The following is a 26,837-nucleotide window of genomic DNA, read 5'->3' on the forward strand; positions in this document are numbered from 1 at the left end:
ATGCTGCAATGAATTCTATTCTTGTTATGTGGGATGTGTTAGGGGATAAAGCAATAAAACTTTATGTTGAGGAATAAAGTTTTGATATCTAAAATTGGAGACTGTCATGCATTAGCAAGGGAGCAGGATCAGTAATTTGCTTCATATGCATCTACCTTAAGTACAGGAGCAATTGTAGAGAAAGCAAAGAAGCTGGAAAAGGACACTAGTGTTGTGTTAGTGAAAGCAAATATAGAGAGATAAAGCCTAGTGAGGATGTTGAAAAGAAGTTACAGAGAGAAGTGAAACCAGAATTAGAGAGGATGAAGGTGAAAAGAATGCGAAAGATTAGGGATAGACGCGTCTTGCTGGAAGTTGATTCAGAAATAGATATTAAGCATTTATAGGAGAATGAGAAACTGAAAGAACTAGGCTTGAGAGTTGAATTACCTAAGAAAATTGGTCCAAATTTATGAAGTTCAACAAGAAATACAAAAAGAGTAATTGTTGAAAGAATTGTGGGAGAAAAATCTTCAGGAGGAAGGTTATACTTTACAGGAGGTTAAGTTTTGATAAGAAGTGTGACTAATGTAAATGGGAGGATCGTTAGAAACTAGATATGTGAGGTTGATAAAAGAATGCAAGACATTTTAGTTACAAAAGGGAGAATATACTGTCAGTGGTCATCCTATAGGGATATAATCCTAGTCCCAAATGTTACATTGTTATTGCTGTTATTTGGTTTTTTTTTAGGAGCATTAGCAACTAAGGCCATATTGCTCCGGGAATATGCGGTGATCATTCCCTGACCTTTCCGCATCCTCCATATTTGGTGGTGATGGGCTCGAACCCCGGTCTAATCAAGAAGCACTGCTGCTCCTTCCCACCTAGCTACGGAAGCATCCCAAATGTTACAAATTCTTAATCATATAGACATATTGCACATCGGTGCAAAGGTAGAACATGTGGCCACTAGGGAGGTGAGGGTCACCTCTACAAATATTGCTTGAAAAAGCATGAGAAACCTGTATGTATAAATTGCAAATGAAGAGGTTATTGTTATTTGTTTTGTTTTAGGAGCATTAGCAACTAAGGCATATTGCTCCGGGATATGCGGTGGTCATTCTCTGATCTTTCCGCATCCTCCGTATTTGGTCGTGACGGGCTCGAACGCCGGTTTAATCAAGAAGTGTGTGCTATGCACTGCTGCTCCTTCCCACCTGGCTACGGAGGTGCCTCAAATGAAAAGGTCTTGACCATAATCACTCAATAAGGAGTAAAGAATGTACCGCATATAAAAGGCACAGGATCAATACAGGAATAGAATAATGGATAAGAAGGATATTAATACTGGGACACTCAAGGTACTTCAGATTAATGATCAGAGGGCCTATAATGTAACAATTCAGGTCAGAAAATGTCAATTAGTCAGAAAATGGATCAGGTGGATGGTGATGTTTTGCTTCTGCAGGAGCCATAAGTGGTAAACAGTAAAGCCCAAGGTAAACAGATAACAGATAAAATCAGTCAATATGGTGATTGCTGTCAGGTGGCTATCGTTGTTCGTAATAGAAATATGATTGTTACCAAGGTAGGTGAGATTTGTTATTCACAAATATTGTGTGGAGATTAATTGTTCACTAGGGCGACTTTATCTCATCAGTCTCTATTGTCTGCTCAGAGATGATTTGACCTCTTATATTGAGTATCTTCAACGAGTAAGTGAAGTGTTAGCAGGTCAATGGACAGTCGTAGGAATGGATTCTAATTCGAATTCCATGACACAAGGAAGTTATGAGACAAATACAAGAGGGAAGTTATTAGAATAATTCTTTATGACTAAGTGGTGGAATGTGGTCAATAGGTTGGATCAGCCCTCAACATTCTCCACGATTCAGGGAGAATCAAATATCGATCTTACAATAGTAATGGAGTCGATATGGAATAAGATTAAAAATTGGAAGAAATAGGAGGGCTGGTTAATCGGTTCAACAGTTAACCACCGTTGTGCCATTGAGACAGGGGGAAATGTGGAAGTTAATGAAAGGTGGTCAATTGGGTTAATGAACTAGAATAGATTTGACGATGAAGTTGATAGGTTAATAAGATTGAACAGACAAAAGTTGGATGGCAGCTTGGCAGTGCAAAGGTCTAGAGTCATTGCCGAGATTTTGTATCTGACTTCTGCCGGCTCCATGAAGAGGTGCCGACCCTATAAAAACATGTGTTCCATGGTAGAATGTTAGATTAACAGAGGCAAGGAGGGGAGTGATGTGCTTGCAGAGGGCTTGCCAGAATGCAAGAAGATTGAGATTGGAGAATAAGATAGAAATTTTGAGAGAAAGATAGGTTAACAAGAGGAAACAGTACACTGTGTTGATACAAAAAGAGAAAAGGGAGACTTCGCAAAAATTTGTTCAAGAAAAGATGAAAAATGATATTTGGGGTATAGCCTACAAAATGGCTTTTGATAAGATGAAGGTTGATGGTGTATATCACATAGCAGAAAGAGATGGAGTGAAGACTTGTGGTGGGAGTCCTCAGCGAGTAACCTAACCTGCTCTCTTCCTTGTTTCTTGTTGACCGGGTACAAAATGAGGGCGAATTACGGCGAAGAATAAGGAAATTGAATGAAGATTATGGTGAAGAGGGAACTGAGGAGGACTTCTCGATGGATGAGTTGAAGGTAGCATTAGAAAAGACTGAGTCAGAAGGCCCTGGCAATGATGGTTTATTGCCAGAAGTTGTAAACAGAGTTGGTTTACGATATGGGCAAGAAATGTAAAACCACTGTCTTAGAGAGAAAGTAGTTTCCTCTTTATGGAAGGAGGCTTATATAAAAGTGCTAATTAAAGGGCCTGATAAAGATGTGAAGAGTCTCTCTTCATATAGACCTATTGCTCTGTTGCCAGGTTGGGCAAAATTTTGAGAGGATGATCATGAATCAGATAAATAAAAGTTATGAGAATAAGAAGGTGAATAGTCCTAATCAGCATGGCTTCCGAGGGGGAAGGTCAACCGAAGATGCTATTTATAAAGTAGTGCAAAATGGATATGAGATCCCTGAGAATTATGCCCTGGGTATTTTTATTGACTTTATGGGGGGCATTTGATACTCTGGTGGCAAAGTGTCTTTGAAAGGGTTAGAAAGATGGGGTGCTCTGTATGGGGTCTTTAGGAGTTACTTTTCAGATGGAAGGGTAACAATAGTAACTAAATAAACAAAGATAAGTAAAAATCTGCATAGAATAGAGAAGCTCCCCAGGGATCCACTGTGGGAGTGTATTGCTGGAATGTGGTAATGGGCAGCTCCTTAAAGAGCAGTGGTCTGGCTACGACCCAGTCGCTTATGTCGATGGCAATGCTGTTGGTGTTTGGGCGATCAAGGAAGCAGCTGGAAGACAGAGCTTGGGCAGCAATGACACAAGTGGAGAGCTGGGTTGGGAAGCACAAGCTGGAGGTTTCTACTAATAAGACTGCATGATTATCCTTAAAGGGCAGTTAAGTGAAGGAAGACATCCATCAGTAAAGCAACTATCAAGTTCAATTTAATATGCACTCGTGGTCAAGTACCTGGGAATAATTATTGATGAACGCTTGACTTTTCTTCCCCATGCTCGGCATATTAAGGAAAAAATGAGATTAATTTATATGAAATTGAAGAAAATAGTGAGGGTGAAATGGGGGGAGGGTCAAGGGAAGGTCCCTTAATCTCCTTTACAAATGTGTGTGCTTACCCACTATTGTACATGGGAGTGGAGTATGGGGATACAGAATTGAGAATAGTCGTGAGCGCAGAAGTCTCGTGGCAGCACAGCGATTTGCACCTTGGGAATGACACATGCCTGCAGAACTGTTTCCAGTGAAGCTCTACATGTGATCTCAGGTAGAGAACCTCTAGATGTTGTTGAAGTTGATAGCCTAAACAAATTTAAGGCTCAACTGGACAGGTATTTCGAACGAACGGAGGGGTGAAATGGGAGTGGTGTGTTTTTTTTTTTTTTTTTTGGCTGATGCTGAATAAGCTTGCTTTCTTGCATCATATGCCTCTACTAATGCTAATGCTAATAGCTCAAAAGGTGTTAGAGTATGCCACTAAATTGAACACTAGACAAGAGATAATGGGAGTTAGATCTTTTATTGATGATACAAGGATATATGGAAAGGGTGATGTGATATAAGAGTCAAAAGAAAGAGATTTTGACAGGAATTGAAGCAGAAGTGGCAAATGAGATGGGACAGTTCTGTTTTGGGGCATTGTCTGAAGAGAAGATTAGTGGAGTTAGGTGCCGAAGTGGGCATATTCACGACGGAATACATCATGAATGATTGCACTGTATATGAAGATTTGAGGGTGCAAATGAATAGTAGAATCGGCACTGATTTCTACAGCTGGCAGGAGCTCTTTGTAAATAGAGATGTATGGTGCCTTCCTGGACTTCGCAAGTTCATTCATTTTAGAATTTAGAGTTGAATTGTAAAGTTGCTTGAATGCACAGATTTTAAAGCTATTAAGGTGATGTTAACGTTTGAGTTTAAAGTTCTGGAGTTCTTTTATCACTCTTAGAAAGAAGAGATTCACCTCCTCGGGATAAGAGCAGAAAAGTGGCTTCCTAGGCATGAATTGTTCATGTGGAAAGTTGCTGCTAAAGATCAGAGTTCCAAATTCGTGTTATTAAGTGAGGATGAGCTTTGGCTTAGGTAGCACAGGTTTTGGGAGTTTTATTAATGATGGTGATGATGCCATGACCAAATGATATAAATGATATTAAAATATACAGCTTCCCAGGGAATGGCCAATGCTAGTGACCTTCAGGGCATCAGGAACTTAAGCCATATTACACCATTGTGTATTACATCTATACCAGGGGTGGGCAACTTTTTTCATCAGCGGGCCAAATGAAATTTTCGTATCATGACGCGGGCTGGAATAGATTGAACGATTTAACAAAAAAATCAGAACCTAAAAAATGTTATATTACTTGAATTACCAAATTATTAATGTATTTTAAAAAAATGTAAATACAATATTTAAATAGGAGTCGATTATAGATAGGTACAGATAAGAACTACAATTTGGAATAAACATTTTTATTATTATGATAACAAAGTAAATGCAGAAAACAAAAACTTTAATGTGAGGGATTACATTTGGAACGTTCCTGATTTATGATTTCATAAAAATTGGGATTCAGTTCACTACTAGCTATTCGTAGAACTGCTCCTAAATTTTCATCCATTATTCTTGATCTAATTTTGCTCTTTGTATTTTTCATTAAAGAAAATGCATGTTCACATAGGTATGTCAATCCAAAGAATGCCAAATATTTCTGTGCATTATCCAGAATATTTTTAAACATTTCTGGATTTAACGAGGCATAAAAGTCCGTTATTGTATTTTCAGCAAATTGATTCTTTAATATTAAATTTGATTGTAAATTTATCAGTTCCAACTGGATACAAGGTGGTGCATCATTGACATTAAAATTAAATGGTAGGCTTACTAAAGATAGATCTTTAGAAATTTTCTGAAAATCATCAAATCTTCTTGTAAATTCATTAAATAAGTCACTTATAATAGCCTCGTATTTCTTAAAATCAGCACATTTCAAGTTTTTTTTTTCTTTTTTGTAATATTGGAAAGTGAGTTAACTGTTTATTTTGGAATTGTTGCGAAAATAACTTGAGTTTTCTCGTAAACGATGTGACATTTGTATACATATCAAAAATAAATAGTCCTTTCCCTTGTAATAATAAATTTAAATCATTTTGATGCGAAAACAAATCAATGGAGAAGAAAAAGTCGTTTAGCCATTGTTCATCTTTTAATTCACAAAATTCATTCAGCTTGTCCTTAGCATTTAAGAAGTTTACAATTTCATCCAATAAATCATGAAATCGTTTTAACACTTTTGCAAGACTAAGCCATCTTATGTCTGTACTGTAAAGAATATCAGTAAAATCACATTCAATTTCTTTCAAAAATGTTATGAATTGCCGGTGGTTTAAAGCTCTTCCACGAATAAAATTAACTACTTTTGTTATGACCGATATAACATGCTTCAGTTTTAGAACTCTTTTGCAAAGGGTTTCTTGATGAATTATACAATGTAAGAAAATTATTTATTTTCTTGGAATACGCTTTATTTCGTCGCTTATTCTTTTTAATAATTCAATGTTTTTTCCTGTCAAACTAGGACACCCATCGGTTGTGATGTTGACATTTTTGTCCCACTTTATATTATGTTTTTGCAAAGCTTCTTGAAGAGCTATAAAAAAAATCTTCACCAGTCGCTGTGTCTTTCATAGGATATGCAGAAAGTAATTCCTCCGTGATTTCAAATCTATGATTTATACCTCGAATAAATATTAAAAGCTGACTCGTATCGGTAATGTCACATGACTCATCTAAAGCCAGTGCATGGTAAGTACAATCTTCCAATTTTAATTTTAATTGATCACATAAATTACTTGAAATATTATCAATTCGTCTCACAAGAGTTCTTCGTGACAGAGAAATTTTTTCAAACGTCAGTTTTTTTATCAGGGCATAATAATTCAGCAATATCTATCAAGCATTCCTTCACAAATTCCCCATCAGAAAATGATTTACATTGTTTTGCAACCTTATGTGCAACAATGTAACTAGCTTTTGTCAGAGCTCTATCTGTATTTGACAAAATTTTCAAAGTATTTTGTTGCTTGCGCAAACCACATTTTAAATTTTCTGCTTCAATTTTCATTTGTTCCGGTGAAAATAGCTTATATTTTACGAAATGTTTTGTTGAAAAATGCCTTTTTAGATTATATTCTTTAAAAACGGAAATAGTTTCGTTACAAACTAAACAAACAGCTTTATCGTCTATATTTGCAATTAAATATTTGAATGTCCAATTATCATTGAAAATGTGGCATTTGGCACCAATTTTTCTTTTTTTTTAATTGGCTCATTTTATGGGCTATAAATTATATTAAATTAAAAATTGTAATAATTAGAAAAGGCATAAACTGACTTATAAAATACCTTGCACCAATATTATTTTTTTCAATAAGAAGTCAAACCCAAAGGAACTTCGTTCGATCGATGCTACAATAATAATTAGGAAATAATACTCTTTGACGCTGCGTAGAATCACCTGGTTAACTGCACACTGCTTACTGCTGTACTGGCCATGATTTCCGATTGAACCGATTAAGCCGAACGTTTACGGCGAGTGTAGCAAGTGTAGTTAGGTATGGATTTTCAATATTTATGCATTTACGGAGGGGACCGGATTCAACATCGTCGCGGGCCGGCTGTTGCCCACCCCTGATCTATACAGTGTGTGTATTCATAGGCTTTTCTTTCATTTGCATGTTATGCAGCCTGAAAAAAATCTGGAATAACTCAAAATAGGAAGTGGGAGTAAAATGCCCCTACTCCCTCCAACTGAGATTGGTTAAATACAGCCTAATTAGAAAGAGTTCAGGGATTCTTATAGTCTATGATGGACTAAAATCCACTCGTCACTAAATGAGTGACAAATGCCAAACCAAGAAATAAGCTTCTCCATACCAATATAAATGACAATAAGGCTCTAGATACGTGAATATTTTCTATGGAAAATTGTTGATACCAGTGTCACTGTTCCTGTTGACTTGACATTACAGAATAGATGTTACTTTTGATGCAGATTATATCTGCATCAAAAGTAACTTTACCACAAGGAAATGTGATTATTTCTGAGATACTGTATTAAAAGAACACTTATTATACCACCACAAACTAATTCATCAAATCGATACACCCTAAAATTTCAATTAAAATAAAAAATAAATAAAATAAACCAAGATGGCACTCATCTCTAGCAGTGCAAATGCATGACTCCCTACCCAAGGATAAGAGCCACATCCACAATAAATGAAATGAATTGAAAGTAGGGACTCCACAGGCATAACTTTATCAGGAAGCATCAGTGCTCTTGAATTTCATGAGTATTGTATTTCAGTTGCCAACTGCTGTCAAGCAAAATGTCAACAGATGTTGATATACAAAAGGGTCAAGAATGAAAAACAGCCAAGGTTTAGGCTGGACTGGAACATACCAACACAGTTCTGGCTCGCCATATGCAACAGTAATGTTTTGTACATACTTGATTATTAAAAATAAAATATTTTATTGACAAGCATTGCAGTTCCCTCAAAGTAACAAATAACTAAACTCAAAATAACATATGCCACTTCACAGAACGTCAGCATGCATTCCCTGAAGAAATGATGATTATTTACCCCACTAATTAAATTCGTTTCATTTATTTAGGATGTGGCACTTATTTCATTTATTTAGGATTTGGTGGGTGTCAGAGTGTTTCTCCTTGGGCAAGAAGCCATGCATTTGCATTACTTAAGGTGAGCAACACTTTGATTTTATTTTAATTTCACAATAAATGGCATTTCGGTGCTCAGATAAAAGAATCACATCTTCCTAGGTACAACCCTAACTGTTAATTACAATAACATTAATTTGGTAGTATAATAAGCGTTCTTTTTTCTTCAGCATCCTCTGAGATATAACCACATTTGTTTTTGTAGCAAAGTTACTAAAAAGAAATCACTTTTGCTCCCCCATCACAATCTGTGATGGAGAGCAAAATATGCTTGTGACCACCCATCACTCTCTTTATTATGTTTTAATGTATTCCATCATTTGGTTTACTTAATGAACTTTATCATAATTGAGTTATTTATTTTATGTTAATTCTGTTTATTACAATTGGGTTTTTAAAGTTTATTTGCAACTTTGGTTTAGACCTGTTTAATGAAACAGTCAACATAAATTTGCATTTCATTTCTTACATTTGGTTATTTAAATTATAAATAGTATAGCCATAGCGATTGCTATTTTTGAGTTAAATTATTTATTACTTATCATTCCGTATCCACATCACATAAGAAATACAATGCTCTTGGAATAATTCACTATCTTCATTTTATTTCTTTTATTGAAAATGTGACACTCTTCTAGTGGGTGTGAAGTTGCATGGGAGGGAGTTTTCAATTTTCAAAAGCCTAGTAGCTTCCAAGATAAGTTCTTTGAATGCTTCCCATTTTGAATTTGCTGTTGGTAACATCTTCAGTTGGTCCCACTGTATAGAATTTAAATACTGTCTCAGACCACCGTAGTCACCTTCACGAAAGCAAAAACCATTCCCTTTAACCTTGATGGCAGTTACCTCTTTGAGTAAATCCCACTTCAGCACACTGTTATCACTGCCACCTAGTGGTTCCTTTATCTGCAGATTCTTGATGCATGAATAATCACTACTGATAATCAGATCAAGTGTATTACTCCCTCTAGTTGTCTCTCTTACATGCTGCTGTAGAAAACAATCATCCAATAAATCCACAAAAGCCTTGCTAGTGTGTGTGTGTGTGTGTGTGTGTGTGTGTGTGTGTGTGTGTGTGTGTGTGTGTGTGTGTGTGTGTGTGTGTGTGTGTGACCAACCCACAAATTCCAGTCAATCTCTGGGAAATTAAAATCCCCCATTATAAGACACTGATTTACTGGCCCTCTATTTCTCTGCACAATTGCTCATTATACACATCAGATTCATTTGGCCTATAACACACACCTACTCTCGTTTTTCCTTTCCCAGTGCTTATGTCACACCAAACAGACTCGACATTGCACTGTCCACCAACATCAATTGGATGCACTTCCTTAGATTTTATGTGTTTCTTAACTAACAGCATAACCCGTCCTCCCTTTCTGTCCTGTCTATCCTTTCTGTACACATTGTATTCCCCAAATTCCAGTTCTGCACTGCTTATGTCTGTGTGACACCAAGTCTTTGATATCCCAACAATACCTGCCTTTGATGTCTTGACTAGCACTTCAAGCTCATTGAATTTATTAACTATACTCCTAGCATTGGTGTACATGCACCTGTTTCTACTCTTAGTTACCCTAACACAGCCGAAGTATTTACTTGTTCCACTATGACTCCCCAGCAGTCCAGGAAATCCCCATTGCCTTGCTTTCCAGGCTGCTGCTCAATTTCATTTCAATAGAAGTAGTGCAAGAATCACTTTTACCTCTGCCAGTGGCTACTGTTAATCTATTAGTCTAATTACCCCTGCCCCCAACTTGCAGTTTTCCGACCCATATAACTCTGCTTCTATAGCATCAGCAAATATGCAAATATTCTTGCACCCTTTCTATTTAAGTGTATCCCATCCCTGTAGAAGTAGCCTCTCCTGTTAACAAGCACAGACCAGGCTGAGAAAAATTCTACCCCTTGAGCCTTGCACAAACTCTCCAGGGCTGAATTGATCGACAAGGTTCTCATCATATACTCCCTCCTATCGTGTCTGGGCAGAATTGCAGACACTTTCAAAATCAACCCTAACTCGTGGCTTTTTTTCAGCATTGACTTGTACTTTTTTGTATCGCGTAGCAATGGCGGCTATTTACGAACAGTAAACACGTGGATTTGATACCCTTTCCGATACTAAGTAATACCTACAAAATCTCTATCTAAGTTACTTTAATCTAAGTATCGTAAATAAGAATATAAAACTACTCTAGAAAATAAGTTAATATGCCAATTTAAGCTAATAAAACAGAAAATAAATCAGAAAAAACTTCACTGTTCCAGGAGCGGTAAAAATGTACATCCGCACAGGCTATTCTCGTTCTCAAAAACTACTTGTTAAGTAATTCCGCCAGTGTCCTACTCTTAATATCATCAGTGCCAACATGTACAACAATATCACCCTTTGTGCCCTTAAAAGATGATATCTGCTCTACAACGTCATCAAGCTCTACAACCTTTGCCCATGGTAGACATACCCTGGTCCTGTTCCATTTATCCTTTTTGCACAATATGTTCCCCATTTCTCTGACAATAGAGTCACCTACAACAACTAGTTCCTTTGGGACCACCGCATTCTGCCTTGGGGTTTGCCGCTGTGTTGCTTGATGTTCAAGTGAGGGTCCCATCAAGCTGAGAGCTTGATGGGACCCTCAATTTAAATCCTTTGAGTGCATCCACCCTGTCCTTCAAGCTCTCATATAAACATATACATGTTTAAAAAAAAAAAACTACAAATTGCAAAGCAGCAACAATTCTCCCAATGCAATGGTTTAGTTTTGCTTTGAGTAGATGCAAATAAGTAAGAAGGAAGAGTGCAAAGAGGACTGGATGAATCTATATTGCTTTGCAGCAGATAAGTACATGATGAAGGAAGAAAAACTAAGAGCATTCAAGGCAAAGAGGGCTTTGTGGAAACTTCAGCATTTTAATTCCAATATGCTAATATGCTGTCTCTTGTATTTCTGGAAAGAAGGGAAGGGGAGGCCGACATATTAGAAAGCCTTCTCTCTCCAGAATACCAAATAATACAACTCACCTGAGTAACTGCAGAAAGTTATTGCCTTGACCAATTTACAACAGCACAGTGCTACTATAAGGAAATGAAGATGGTCAGTAAAGGTGGCATTTTACTCAATTAACAGTGTCACATATTTCTGCTGAAATTAAGTCTGGACACAGTTACTTTCTATAACTGGTCAAGTAAACTTTAATGCTGTGTTTAAATCCTTGATTGAAGACTTGAGAAATTCTTCAAGCCTTAAACACAAGCCTCGAAAAAAGGAAATTAAACACAGACCTCTACAAATTAATGGCAGATGATGTATCATGATAACTAAGCTGTCATATAGATGGAAGAGATTCTAGTCTAATGTTTTTCTTTTATCCAGCAGTTCTAAAAGCTTTTAAATTTTCTGAAAGGTTTCTTTCATTAAAAATAATAATTTGCTCCCCCCCACATTAAAGAATTCAAGTTAGTCACTAAAAAATGACTGTCTAATTATTTTGCTTTAATTAGGTCTGCATATTAGCTATTGTAATTAGTCTGAACACAGTTACTTTTTACAATTAGTCCAATGAACTTTATTAGTTCATTGGACTAATTGTAACAAGCTGTAACTGCAGTTTTCAGCTTTTCTCCATTCTCCAACAAGCTCAAAACTGTAACTGCAGTTTTCACTTTTCTCCTTTCTCTAACAAGCTGAAAATTGTAACTGCAGGTTTACAGTGTGACTGCCAACCAAGGCAAATCATACCAACAATTAAAAATTAAAGAAACTGGATTCCCTCTCACCTCCTTTCACAGTTTAATTTTTTTAGAAAAGTGAAGAAATGGGAAAATTTTCTAAGAGCTTTTTTTAAGTGCCACTCATAAATACTACAATGCCAAATCTCATGAAAATGACTTCTTCCTAGCTATTTTGTCTAAACCTGAATCTCATAAATCAGGTTTTATTCTTTACAGTTTATTATATGCCTGCTGCTTCCATAAATTTCTCCATATTTGTCTACTCCTTTCTCTACAGGAGTTTGAAATACATGAAAGAAAGAAAACTGAAAATTTTATACTTCTCCATTAGGGATTTATATGTATATCGACAAGTTTACTCACTAACACAAGTATCCATATGAGTGAGGATCATATCATTATATCTTGACTTAGTCCATATAGTTCTTTACTTGCTTACTCTGCTTCTGATATGATAAATCATATCAGAAGCAGAGTAATGTCATTTCTGTAAATAAATGACACAGCACTGTCATTTCTTTGCACGATACTATCATTTCTATAAAGAGCAGTTATAGAATCAAAGAATTCACTACATATTAAGGTAGGGAAAAGTTGATGTTGATTGCATATACTACATTGCATATATTAGAAATAATCTGTAGTGTTGAGCTTATATGCAATCAACATTATTGGAAATAAATACACTACAGATTACTGGAACAGTTTTGAAATCAGATAGCCTGGGAACCCTCCCGACATACTGAATGCTCAGTTATACTTATCCAACCATGTATTCCTGGAATCTAACATCATTTCCAGTGCTATGAAAGGAAGATGTGCTATAAGGTGAGCAATGAAAACTGCTTACACCATAAAGGTAAATGACATTGAAGAAGGCTCAGAGGTTATACTTTTTCAGAGATACAATTGATATTCATTCTCCATTCAGAAAGGAGATTTTGCAGTCTGATTTCATTGGCCAATTCTCACTTAGAATATGATCATATCTAAAGCACCATTTCAGATGAAGTATTTTCCAGTTTGGGTATGAGGAAAAGTTCCAAATTTTTAAAGCTGAAAAGAGTTTCTGTTTTTGAATTTGTGATGGTTGTTGTTATTTGTTTTTTTTAGGAGCATTAGCAACTAAGGCCATATTGCTCCGGGGATATGCCGTGGTCATTCCCTGACCTTTCCTCATTCTCTGTATTTGGTGGCCACAGGCTTGAACCCTGGTCTAATCAAGAAGCATGTGCTACGCACTGCTGCTCCTGCCCACCTGGCTACAGAGGCGCCTGCTGTGAAGAACTAAACAATGGCATTGTAGATTTTTTTTTTTTTTTTCCCCTAGTTAGTTGTTGGCGCATCGGCTTCTGTGCTCATAATGCACCTCCCAAGGTTTTTGCAGTACTCTGATCCAAGCCCGAGGCAGGATTCGAACCCACGACCTTTGGGTTGCCAGGCAGGTACTTTACCCACCTGGCTAGCCCAGTCGGCTGATTGATTGTAGAGAACAGACTTTTTTGTACTGAGTGGGTGATGCAATTGAAAATGCAAATATTTTCCTGTGTGTGTATCTTTTCTATACATTTTGGTTCCTAGTCTGGTGGCCATTTTATATATTGTGAGGTTAAGGAAGTGATTTTATTGTCAGTTTCTATTTCAAGGGTATATTTTAATCTTTTGTGTATTGTATTGAATTTAATAAATAATAATAAAAACTCAGTACAAAAAAGTCCGTTCTCTACAATCAAATCTACAAAGCCATTAAGTTCACTTCTTCACAGGACGATTTATCCACCGAACTACAATATCTTACAAAGAAATTCATAGCCATGAAATACCCTTCACATCTAATCCAACACACAATTTCTGTTGCAAGAAATAATGTCAATAACCACATAATCATAGCACCAAACAGAACACATGCATTGTCCTCCCCTACCACTGCAGACTTGCCAGACAGCTTAGCCAAGTGTTTGCTAATACAGACATAACATTAATATTTTCTTTGTACAATAAATTAGGGATCATGTTTAATACATATAAAGAGACACACGAATATCCAATGAGTGACATCAACAATGTTATATATTTAATTAAATGTCAATCCGGTTGTAACACATGCTGCATCGGGAGCACTACCGCAAAATACGACACCACAAAAACTTCCAATACACGTGCTTATTACCATCATAACAGCTTCAGAACTAATCCAGCCAGCACCTAATTTACACAACATGTACACTCTCACAACCACAATTCCCTAATCGATTCAGCCATTGAAATTATTAAATTAGGATCTAGTTACAAGATCTTCCAACACGAGGCACTTGTCACAGAATGGTGTCACCATAACACTAAATTTAACTTTCTAAACACGAAACTGCCAGCCAACCTTTCACCGGTCTGGAACCTTACGCACGTAAGGTTCCCACATGTCTCGAAATGCATTATGGGAACATAGGAATTCTTTAAATACACAATTCCTTTTCTCCTATGATTGCCAACCAAAGATGTTTTACATGAAAGTCACTCATTGTGACTACTGGCTTCAACCTTGTTCTCGTATTAATATTTTATAAATGACGAGGTAGTGCACTACTTCTTCCTTGACCATTACAGGTTTTAACAATTCCGTATTTATTTATTTTAACTTATTTTAAACTTCATTTCCACTTCAATGCCATGTAACTAAGCAGATCAATTAAGCTCTTATTGCTATTTTCATTATTAATTCACTCAGCATTCATATGTTTTCCAAATGTGCTTATCTTTCATGTGGAAGCTATAATATTAAATATCTGATAGCAATTTTATCAACCTTAAGTAACAGCAATTAAATAATCAATATTACTAATCATTTTTAAGTTTCTCTACTCATATCTATTAATGCAAAATAATGATTAGTCCTAATAATCATATGATAATTCTCATTAAAATGAATATTTAAACTTTTTTCACCTTTCCACTTCTTCCTACTAAAAGTAAATCTGTATTAAAAATTTTCTGCTTTTGAAAGTTGACAAGTGTTAATAGCTATCTTAAAAGGAAAAAAATGAATGAAATGAAATAAAAATAACTATCAAAATATCCAATGGATCATTTACCTGAGAAAGACAAACATCTTGTCGAATTCTTTGAAGCCATTTTCCTCTGTCTTCTCTACACAGGGATATAATCACATGACCTATAAATATAAAGATATATATCACAGTTTATAATGCAAATTGGCATACTGCCTAAGGAACTGCCAATATTGTGTGCATGAAAATGACACTGCTCAATTTCAAAATGAAAAAAATAGAAAACCCAAAAAGCTGCTATAACTTGTCCCCCTCTCCACCCTCTCTTTTTAACATGCATGCACATACATAGTATTTCTGAATTTCTCAAATTTATTTTAGATTTGTAAAATACCTTACCAGCATAACTGCTACGAAGGTTTCCTTGATAGAAAAACTCTGTGAATATCTTTTCCTTGTCATCCATTTTGATGAACCATGCTTCTTGCAGAAGGCTGCTTGGTTTAAAAGAATAAGACAGAAGAAACAAAGCAGAGCCTATACGACAAGCTTCCTTCCAGTTACCTTGATCCTATATATAAGGCAAAATGCAATATTCTTAAAAATTAAAAAAAATACTTTATTACTAAATAATGCCAGCTTAGTATATCTAGAATACTTTCAGTTCAGTGTTTGATCATCTTCCAAGTGTTACAATGCAAGCAGAAATTCTAACTTAAAAGATAAAGATTCAAATTTTCTTTCCAGTATTTGAAATGCTAACCTACATCACTACTGTCAAAGACTCCAATTGGGACTACTACTACTGCTAACAGCACCATGAAATGATTTTTGTTTATCCCAGAGGTCAGTGTGCCCACAATCATAAACAAGTTAGGTGAGGTATGTAGTGCAGTGCATTACATATCAGGCATTTTAGCAAACAGTAATAATAATAGGCTGTGGGGACAAAAATTCCAATTTTCTTTCTTTCTTTTTATTTCCAAAATGAGTTGTTTTTTCTTTTTTAATAACGCTTGCAGCATACCATTGCTTGACCTTTTTTACTAATAGACTGCAATAATTATTAAATGTAATTCTAATTTTTTTCATGTAAAATTGAAAATTTAAAAATGCTAAAGATTTTAATATAGTTAGAAATAACAATATGTTGCAAATACTCATTAAGATAAAAATGTATGAATACATATCAAAAATATATAGACACTTATGCCCCACGTGGACTGGAAACCATAAGTTTACTGATACTTTTATATCATTATTTTATATTTACAACCATAACAGCACTAAATTTCTTTTACAAATCCAATCATCAAATCTAAGTGGGACTACTGTTGTTGTTGCTGTTTTTTTTTTGGAGCATTAGCAACTAAGGCCATATTGCCGGGGATATGCGGTGGTCATTCCCTGACCTTTCCGCATCTTCCGTATTTGGTGGTGACGGGCTCAAACCCCGGTCTAATCAAGAAGCATGTGATACGCACTACTGCTCCTTCCCACCTGGCTATGGAGGCGCCCCTAAGTGGGACGGACTGAGCAAGAAATCACCACTCAGAGGACGCCACTGATAAACTATCAAGCTATCCAGTTTTGGACTAGAATTTTGTTTCTGGTTCGCAGACAAACATTTGTCTTTTATCTCCCATAAAAGTACAATTGGTGAAATTAGGATCCATTTCCATCCTTCTTTTCAGTTCCTTGCACAGTTCTTGACAATGATCCATTTGGTCATCACTAAATGATCCAGGAAAAAATTTGCTAAGATCTGTCAGATGCCAAGGTCAAAATGCTTGGATAATCAGAGGAAGATTTATAGTTCATCTACAATTTCTCATATAGTAAATCAATAATTCTTAGCCAACCTGGGAACATTTCATCCCCTGGTAGGCAACTTATCAAACACTTTTCTCTTTACAGTTCCTGCACATACTGACTGGCAATGTTCAATTACAGGCATAATCTTGTATACCTTGTTTTCAGCAGCCGGTAGGGTTGCCATTAGGAAACAAATTTCTTTCATATTACTTGCCTGTTGTCTGTATAGGAGACTGTAGTTCTTAACTTGTTTCCAATGGATCTTCATATGAAACTTTATGCACAAATATTGTTTTTCCTTTGTATGCAATACTTGTGTGGAAGGGAGAGAAGTTCAGATGTTCTGAAACATCTGAATTTCAGAATACTGCTTATTACTCGTTTAGTGGAGAAGGAAGCAGCCCCCAGCAATACAGTGACCTGCATTTACCCTACATCTTGGCCTCTACCTCACTACTTCTTTTATAATACATAAAGTCTTAGAATGAGAAGTTCCTCATTATGAGAAGAGAAAGAATTTCCCAAGGTGCTATCCATTAATCATCCAAAAAAGAAGAAAGGAGATGGTAACTGTAGAGGTCCCAGATGCCAAGCATTTCTCACTGCCAAGCAAATCACCCCATACTAAATTGCTTTATATAAACCAATTTAGTTAAATGACTGTTTTTGTTTAGCTTTAGACATTTTTCTTAAGTTTATACTGAATACTTGCCAAGGTGTAATAACTCAGTGGGATCTCCTGAACTTATCAGATAAACAACTCCAAACAAAGCTACTAATACATATGAAACAGATATTTATCAAGCAAGACAACAAAGTGGTTCCTATTTGGAACATAATTCTCATTAGTTATAAGAGAAGAATTACATGGTTATTCATCTTGTGTGAATAAAAGTAATGACAGTATGCTGCTGCAACAGGATTTGGGAAAGTCGGGTAGATCGGCTGAGAAGTGGCAACTGAAGTTTAACATTGACAAATGCAAAGTACTGCATTTGGGGAGCAGTAACCCCAGAGAAATGTACCAACTGGGTGGTGTTAGTCAGATAGTGGAGAATGAAAGAGACCTGGGCGTAATTGTGCAGTCAGATATGAAGCTTTCTGAGTAGTACAGACAGGCTTGTCAATGATATACAGGAATTTTGTGAGCAAAGAAAATGAGGTAATTATTCCCTTGTATAAGGCAATGGTCAGGTCATACCTTGAATACTGCATACAGGTCTGGAAGCTTCATTTTAGGAAGGATGTAGAGTTGCTAGAACAAGTACAGAGAAGGACAACAAGACTGGTGAAGGGAACAAAGGGGTGCTGCTATAAAGAAAGGTTTAAGTTCTGCAAATTGCAGCTTCTGGAGAATAGACACCTGCAGGCAATCTGATTAAGGTGTATCAGGCGAATGGATTGAGCGGGCTCGATACTGATGGGATTCTTCCTCTTGCTCAGATTACAAACCTGAGGGGGCATAGATTCAAAATGAGGAAAGACAGTTGTAGAATAGATGTGCAGAAGTTTGCCTTTAGCCAGCAGGCAGTTGATTGCTGGAACACTCTTCCATCTGTTGTTGTGGAAGTTAGTAGCTTAAATAAATTCAAGACAGAAATAGACAAACATATGGAACGAAAGGATCAGTGAAATGGGAAGGTTTTTTTTTTTTTTTTTTTTTTGGCTGATGCTTTGCTTTGCTTGGCTGATAAGCTTGCTTTCTTGCATCATGTGCCCATACTAATGCTAAAATGCTAACAAAAATAAACAACACTAATCTACTTTAGGTATAAGATTAAGCTGTTTTAATGAAAATTAAATGTAATTTTTACTCAGGTGTATTCAATAAGTTAAACAGATCTCAATTAGAAGCATTTAAACAGTGTGATGCTGTAAGAAATCAGTTTTTCGTCATCAGGCCTACATAGTGAGTTATAATAATACCATCCAAAATAATCAATTAATTATAATGAATATAATAACAGTGATTATTTATATATACATAAAATTACAAAAAATAAGGTTAATATGTGATTGGGTTTCTCTTCTGAGGGACATGGAGGATTATGGATAAATAGAAAATAACCAACTTAGAACACTACATATATTAAATGAAATATGGTATGAGACCAATATTTGGAATCCCTGAATCAACGAGGCTTGACTTTACAAAGATATTTTAGTATTTGTGGTAAATTATGCAAGAAAACAAGCTATACAGTCACAGCCACATAAATTTCATCACCCTCTTAAGGTTTAATATCTCCTTAACTCCCTCTATAGGTAAAATGCATCTCAAGCCACTATCGCATCATCTCATAAAACCAGAATGCTACTGCATCACCATTCTGCAATATTAGAGTGGCAATGCATCATCTTTTCTATAAAAGCAATCGCCTGTTTCATCTGTCTTCACTTCTTATTCAGCAGTATGGCTTACACTCAGTTAACTAAAGAAGCATAGTGCAAAATGTAAAATTATGGCTCTTGATAGAGGACTTTTCTAGTTAACAAACAGCTGCAAAAGTTGTCTATAACCAGTCTATTGTTCCAAGGTTACTTAAAAAGAAATGTAAGATCGAAGACTTCAAAACAAAATCTAGAACCAGACAAACGGAAAAGCACTGCAGCACAGGACAGAGTTTGAAGTGTCTGTGCCTCCATCATTGCCATACAAGTTCCACAGACATAAAATCCACATGGAGGGATTTCAATATACTGGTTTAAATGCAAGTGACAGAAGAACTGTCCAACAAAGACTTGGGATGAGTAGCCTGCAAGCATATTGACCTCATAAGAAGCGCTTATTGACAAAATCCATGAGGAGGGGGGGAAAATGACTAAACTGGTCTAGAGCACATGCTAATTGGACAACTGGGCAGTGGTAATCTGTAATATTTTGTGATGAATTCAAATTTAACCCCCACAGATTGGATGGTAAATGCTACATTTAGCATAGATCTAATGAAGCTTATCATCCTGACTGTATTCAATCAACAGGAAAATTTCACCATTTATTGTGGGCAGTCAAAGAAAAAGACGTGTTTAGGTTGCTTCAGCAGATTAAATGAAGGAAATTAAGATCAGATGTCCATAGTAGACAAATTTTAATCTTCTGTAATTCTATTTCAGTAATTCTGTGAACTTAATTTCTACAGCATTTGTAAATATAATTCTTAACTTTTCAAAATTATTTCTGTTAAGTTACATTCTTTCCAGTAAAATTATTCAGAAAGGAATTATACCTCTGTTGTACCTGGAACAGGACTGGAAGGATTAAACCTAATTGATGACAAGCCCTGCAATGAACTGAGAGAATCAGTATATATATATATATATAACACATTTTTGGTGGTGGTGAGTTTATGCAAGCCAAGACTAGTTCAATTGCATTCAGATTGGCAATGAACATGCTGCTTTTGGAGAAGGATATGCTTGGATATCAAGGTGTCTGGGAAAACAACTGCAAATCCCACAGATCTGACTTTGAACCATCTGTGACTTTGAACTGCAAATCCCACAGATCTGACTTTGAATTGCAAATCCCACAGATCTGAAATCTGACTTTGAACCATCCGTGTAGACCAGAAAGAAGTCAGAGTATTCAGCTCAGTGCACTGGGTAGAACTGCAGGTAGACAGCAGATGGAGTACAGTTATTCCCCTGGTTAAGAGAGAGAGAGAGATTGCAGACAGGAAGATGAGCATGCCAGGGTGGAAGAAAGGATTGCCTTTCACCGTGGGGATAAGGCAACATTGTCTAGCATGATAGTGTAAGCAATACTGTCTGCCTTGGTAAGAATTAGAGCTGTTTTTAATTCTATGGTGAAAGAACCATTATAAGCACGAGAATCCTTACATCTGAAGTCTGCTTGTTGTTTTTGTATTTCAGGACTAGGAACTTTGAGTAGTAAGAAGATGTTGATGAAATTGCAGAAAATGAATTGTAGATGGGTCCGCAATAATTGATCCATTAGTGGACAGATGAAGAGCGCAATGTCTGTTTTTCTTTCATTTTCCAGATTTTGTCCCGGACAGCCTTAGTGCTAGCTGATGTAAAGCTGATCCACCATTCCTTTTGGCTTTGATGGTGAATATATCATGCTTTTGGCATGTGTACATTTAAAGATTAAGAGATTAAATTAGGTAGGATATCTTCAAAATACTCCTCAAGCTTCATTTGAGTCTTTTTTTGCTGCTGTGTATTCTGCATACACCAAGGTTTGGGAAATGGCAGAAACTGGATAGATGTTTTCAGACTTGTAATTGCAGCTGCATGTTAAATGTTTTCTGTGATGTAAGCCACTGCATCATTCACAGACTTCTGACTTACTGCAACAATGCTAAAATCTGCCAGATGATGGAAGACATTCCAGTCAGTCTAATCAATATCCCAACGGAGTAACCAAAAAAGAAGACAGGGTCTCCCATTAAATAGGCTGGTTATTAAGAGGCAGTGATTGCTTCTGTAAAGGTTCTCCTCCACCTCCCAAATAAGTGAAGGAAGAAGAGAAGAGGAGCATATAGAAAGATCAATAGCAGAGTAGGTATTCATATCTTCACATTTAGAAGGGAGAGATCATTGTCAGTGAGCAAGTCTGCTTAAGAATGTCAGTCCCAGGGTGGCAAATAAATCAAACAGACTGTTAACAAAAACCCTAACATATGGTGAACTGCTTACCACTTATGTGTTGGTGGAAAGTGACACGGGTTGAAATGGTGTCTGGTTGCCCACAAGGACAGTAACTCCTCCATGGGAATGTCCCAGTTGTCCTTACACATGACAGTTGTATTAGGAAAGAAAGGGGTTTCATTTACCTTCATGTCTCCTGCAAAAGCACAACTGGCTAATGTGTTTGCAGGAGGACCTTGTGTCATCAATATTTAGCCTGGAATCCATGATAATTCCATGATCTATCAAGCCAAAATAATGGCTTGGAATTTAGCCATTATTTTGGCTTGATACATCTGTCAGTCAACTTTCAAAGTGCTAAGGGCTTAGCACTTTGAAAGCACTACTTTTCTTGGATTTATCTTTTTTGGTGAAGTATAAGACACTGTCCTGTGCCCAATTCTTCCACAGCAAAGAGTTCCAAGGCTATATCATCTGATACACTCTTTATCTCTACATCCACTTTTTCTTGTAAACTAGAAGGCTTCAGTTTTTCTATTCTTTTCCCTAACAGTTTTTGTTACCAGTGGAGCATAAGGAGGTACTCAGAACCACTCCCATACTACCTCCATCAGAAGGTAGTATAGGAGTGGCAATATTTTCTGTGTCAGTTGTATAATTTGCTGGTAGAGACTCTTTGAAAGAGTTGTAGAATCAGGATTCATGGGTTTTTTTTTTTTTTTTTCCTTAAATCTTTGTTCAGTGCCCAGGCTCCCCACCAACCATGGAGCTCAAATGAGACAAACACACTACTTAGCAGCAATAAATGCATTTGGAAATGAGATGCCAGGGCAACCCAAACACTCTACCCACATCATCGCCAACCTGAATCCAATCACTTGGACCATGAGGCAAAGGCATAGCACTGACACAGCTGAGACCTGCAGGCAAATCCACTAGCCATTAATTCTGGGTGAGCCATCCCAGGTTCATTTGTCTTGTCAAGGCAGGGTCCAAAGTGGTGTTGAAACTGTGCACTTCCTCATCCATCAAGATTGCCCTTCCCAAATTTCCACGGGTGACAGCATATGGCAGACATGCTGGATTCCTATGGTGTTATCCATGGCTGAGGGCACTGGATCCCAGTGCTAATCTGGAGGTCCTTACCACATACAGGTTCCCAAGGATGAAATTTCTGAAACAGTTTAATTTTATCATTTTGTTCAAATTTCTCCTATGGTTGCTACAAGATCCAAGTTTATGATGTCTCAGAGCACGGCCCGTGAGCACTTCCACTGTGAGTCAAGAGTTCATTGCTTGTATAGCCTGTGGCAAGTATCCCATGGTCGGTCTAGTACACAAAAAAGCTTGACTGATAATTCTTTTCTTTGTATCTGATGTAAGGAGCGTACCAATCTCAAATTAGAACTTGGTGCATAATTGTACAAATTTGAGTTCCTGAAGAAATAGGTGCTTGCCCTAGAAATAAATGTAACTGGGAGCTCTTCTGGGCCTCAAATATCTCATGACCTGTGAAGTGATGTGCCACCAGTTTGAGAACCAGAATAGAGTAGAAAGTGCACACTGCTCTGTTTAAGAAGATTTGGTTTTATTTGGAGATTTTGAACTGGTGGTGGGGGGGGAGGCAACATTTGATGATGTTACCAACAGTTTGTCAGATTTTAAGGAGGATAAAAAAAGCATTATTATTTATGTGGGGACTAAATGATAATAAACAAACACAAACTGACGATTTGTTGGATAAATAAATACATGTTGGAAAAAAATGCTGCGAGCTAAATTAGAATGTATATATGTCTGCAATTCTGCTGAAATACAGCAGGAGGGATTATATGCTGAATGTACTGTGGATGAACTCAAGACTTAAGGGACTCTACAAAGCTTTAGGGGTGAAATTTTTCCTCAGATTTTCTATTTTTTTAGAAATGGTATTCATTTGAATAGAGGTAGTGCGAAGATTTTTGCCAATATCTCTGAAAATTTAACCACAGGGGCTGAGTATGGGCTTGGGACACCCAGGGTCCTGAGCTGGATATCATTATTCTTCTCTTCCTTGGTGATTCCTTTCTACTTCTCTTTCTCTCGGTAACTTGGAAGTTTTTTTTAGCTAGTGCAGCATAAGCCTCAGGCTTCCTTGCACTATATGACTAGTAATAATAATAATAAGATACCTTAAAGGTTCAGGGAAGAAAGATAATATAGACATGCTCTTATCTAATGATATGGGTCAAAGCAATGCTTGCTTTGGGAGGCAACATTTCAAATGAGTGGGAATATAAAGCTAGGGAAACAATTTTTATACTTCAAGGATTGTGTCAGGGTGCCAAACTATATAAGGATATTGATTCTTCAATTGTGTTTACAGTAATGTCAGGAGTGTTGTCAATAAAATGAGTGAATTCAAACTCATGGTTAAGACAAATAATGTTGGCATAACAGGGCTAACAGAAGCACAGAAGCAGTGTCAACCGGCAGCCAAGGAGTGCACTGAATCACTAAGGTTAATTATGAAGGCATCACTGGACTTGGAAGAGATTCCTTTGGACTGGAGAAGTGCCAATGTATCGCCAGCATAAAGGCGGCTCTATGAGTGAAGTCAGTAAATACAGACTGATTAGTGTGACTTTAGCATTAGCATTAGTAGAGGCATATGATGCAAGAAAGCAAGCTTATGCAGCATCAGCCAAAAAAAAAAAAAAAAAACCACTTCCATTCCATTTCACCCCTCCATTCGTTCGAAATACCTATCCAGCTGAGCCTTAAATTTATTTAGGTTATCAACCTCCACAACAAGGGATGGAAGTCTGTTCCGCCAACCACCTACCCGCTGGCTAAAGGCAAATTTCCGCACATCTATCCTACATCTGTCTTTCCTCAATTTGAATTTATGCCCTCTCAGGTGATTATTCAGAGCAAGAATCCCATCAGCATTGAGCATGCTCAAACCATTCAAGGCTTTATACACCTCTATCAGATAACCTCGCCAGTATCTGTAATTTGCAAAACTTAAGCCTTTCTTCGTAAGAGCAACCCTTTGTTCCATTCACTAATCTTGTTGCCCTTCTCTGTACACATTTCAGCAGCTCTACATCCTTCTTGAAATGAGGCCTCCAGACCTGTATACAGTACTCAAGGTCTGGCCTGACCACTGCCTTATATAAGGGAATAATCACCTCCTTATCCCTGCTAGAAAAATTCCTGTATTTCATTGACAATACACCATGAGCTACTCTTGCAGCCCGTCTGCACTGCTCAGAGAACTTCATATCTGCCTGCACAACCACCCCCAGGTCCCTTTCATTCTCTACCACTGTCAGTGTAGTAGCACAGAGTTGATACGTTGCTCTGGGGTTGCTGTTTCCCATGTGTAGTACTTTACATTTGTCAATGTTAAACTTCATTTGCCACCTCTCAGCCCATCTGCTCAACCTTTCCAGATCCTGTTGCAGCAGCATAGTGTCAGTAGTATCCTTAACAACCCTGCCAACCTTTGTATCATCTGCAAACTTGGATATTAAGCTTGATATATCATCATCAATATTATTTATAAATACAGAAAATAATGGACCCAACACTGAACCCTGAGGGACTCCACTAACATTAGTCCACGATGAGCAGTGTCCATTGATTACCACTCTCTGTCTTCTCCCCCTCAACCACCTCCCTTTATCCATAGCAGCCATTAGCCTCCAATGCCACACTGCTCTAATTTATGCAGCAGTCTTCAATAGCAGGAAAAATCTTGGAGGCAATGATTAAGCGTGCAATCCAGAAACATTTAAATAGAAATGGCATTCTGAAGGACAGACAATGTGGTTTTAGTAAGGAAAAATTGTTTAACTAACCTAGTATTTATAACTATTTTGACACATGTTACTCATGAGCTGGATGTAAGAACAATTTCAATATAGTTTATCTGGATGTTAGCAAGGCATTTGACTAACTCTCACGACATAATTCCATGTTCCTGTATAAGCAGGAACATGGAATTATTGGCAAGATTTTAAGATAGACTAGAATGGCTGAGGGGCAGAAGGGAAGGGATTGTGATTAATGGATATTCTTCAAATTGGTGTAACATTATAAGTGTTATTCCCCAAGGATCAGTTCTTGGACTAGTGTTGTTTCTGGTTTCCACAAAAAACATTGATGAAGAGATTTTTTTTTTATTCATTTTTATTCATATGGTTTTCGATGATTATGCCACTAGAGAAGAACTGCTGGGTATGGTTTCGTTAAAAGAAAGAACTAGGTGTTGATATATTAAATGCATTCAAAAATTTTATTGAAAAAATTAAATTACCACTATTTAAGCTCGTATCAATAACAACAGATGGAGCTAAAGCAATGACCAGGCATCTTAACGGATTCATCGCATTGTGCCAAAAGAATGACGAATTCCCAGATTTTTTAATTTACCACTGTATCATTGAATTACCACCGAATGTTAGCCAGCAAAAGATTAAATACTAAAAGTGTTATGGACATAGCTTTCGAAATCATGAATTCCATCAGAGGACAATCTCTTCAAAGGAGACTTTTCAAAATGCAACTCAATGAAAATGAACAGATCTGATATTACACACAGAAATGAGGTGGCTGAGTCAGAGTAAGTTTCTACAGAGATTTCGAAATTTGCTGAATGAAATTAAAAAATCTGTTGATCAAAGGGGAGATGATTATCAGCAGCTATAAGATATGGAGTGATTGTGTGATCTGGCCTTTTTGTCAGATTTTACCAGTAAATTAAAGTGATCTGAATTTGAAATCACAAGTAAAAAATAAAATGTGGGTGACACGATTAGTAGTATTTCTGCATATAAATATCAATTTTTGGCAATGGCTAAGGATCTCAAATAAAAAAAATTCTATCACTTTGCAAATATGCAAAATCGTTTGAAAAAATATTTACTATTATTATTATCTATATGGTGCAAGGAAGCCTGAGGCTTATGCTGCACCAGCCAAAAAAAAATTTTCTGAGAGTTACCCTGAGAGAGAGAGAGAGAGAGAGAGAGAGAGAGAGAGAGAGAGAGAGAGAGAGAGAGAGAGAGAGAGAGAGAGAAATCACCAAGAAAGAAATCCTGTTTTTGAATTTAATAGTGATATGTCCGAAATAAGTTTTTGAAAAATATGTTTCTGAAATTGAGAAAGTTGGGATGATTTTGAAACCAGATTCAGTGATTTTAAAACAATTGAAGACATTGTTCAATATATTTCTTATCCATTTAATGTCAACTTAGATATGAAACAAATCGCAAAAAAAAATCACTGATATTTTTCACATGGAGAAAATATTACTTGAAATTGAAATTATTACAA

General features: G+C 36.7%; 1 protein-coding gene across 2 annotated transcripts in view; it reads right to left on the bottom strand.

Moving 5' to 3' along the window:
* Positions 1–26,837, bottom strand: part of LOC150083174 (E3 SUMO-protein ligase RanBP2-like) — a 621,501-nt gene that overhangs the window by 449,769 nt on the left and 144,895 nt on the right. For both annotated transcript variants that reach the window (XM_090377889.1, XM_090377888.1), the window contains exons 11-12: positions 15,486–15,657; positions 15,171–15,250 (exon numbers count right to left, since the gene is read on the bottom strand). In XM_090377889.1, coding sequence (XP_090234015.1) covers positions 15,171–15,250; positions 15,486–15,657 — 252 coding nt within the window. The remainder of the gene's footprint in view (positions 1–15,170; positions 15,251–15,485; positions 15,658–26,837) is intronic.

The sequence above is a fragment of the Mastigoproctus giganteus genome, chromosome 7 (assembly GCF_048544385.1).
Source record: "Mastigoproctus giganteus isolate SK-2022 chromosome 7, ASM4854438v1, whole genome shotgun sequence".
In the NCBI taxonomy this organism is placed as follows: Eukaryota; Metazoa; Arthropoda; class Arachnida; order Uropygi; family Thelyphonidae; genus Mastigoproctus; species Mastigoproctus giganteus.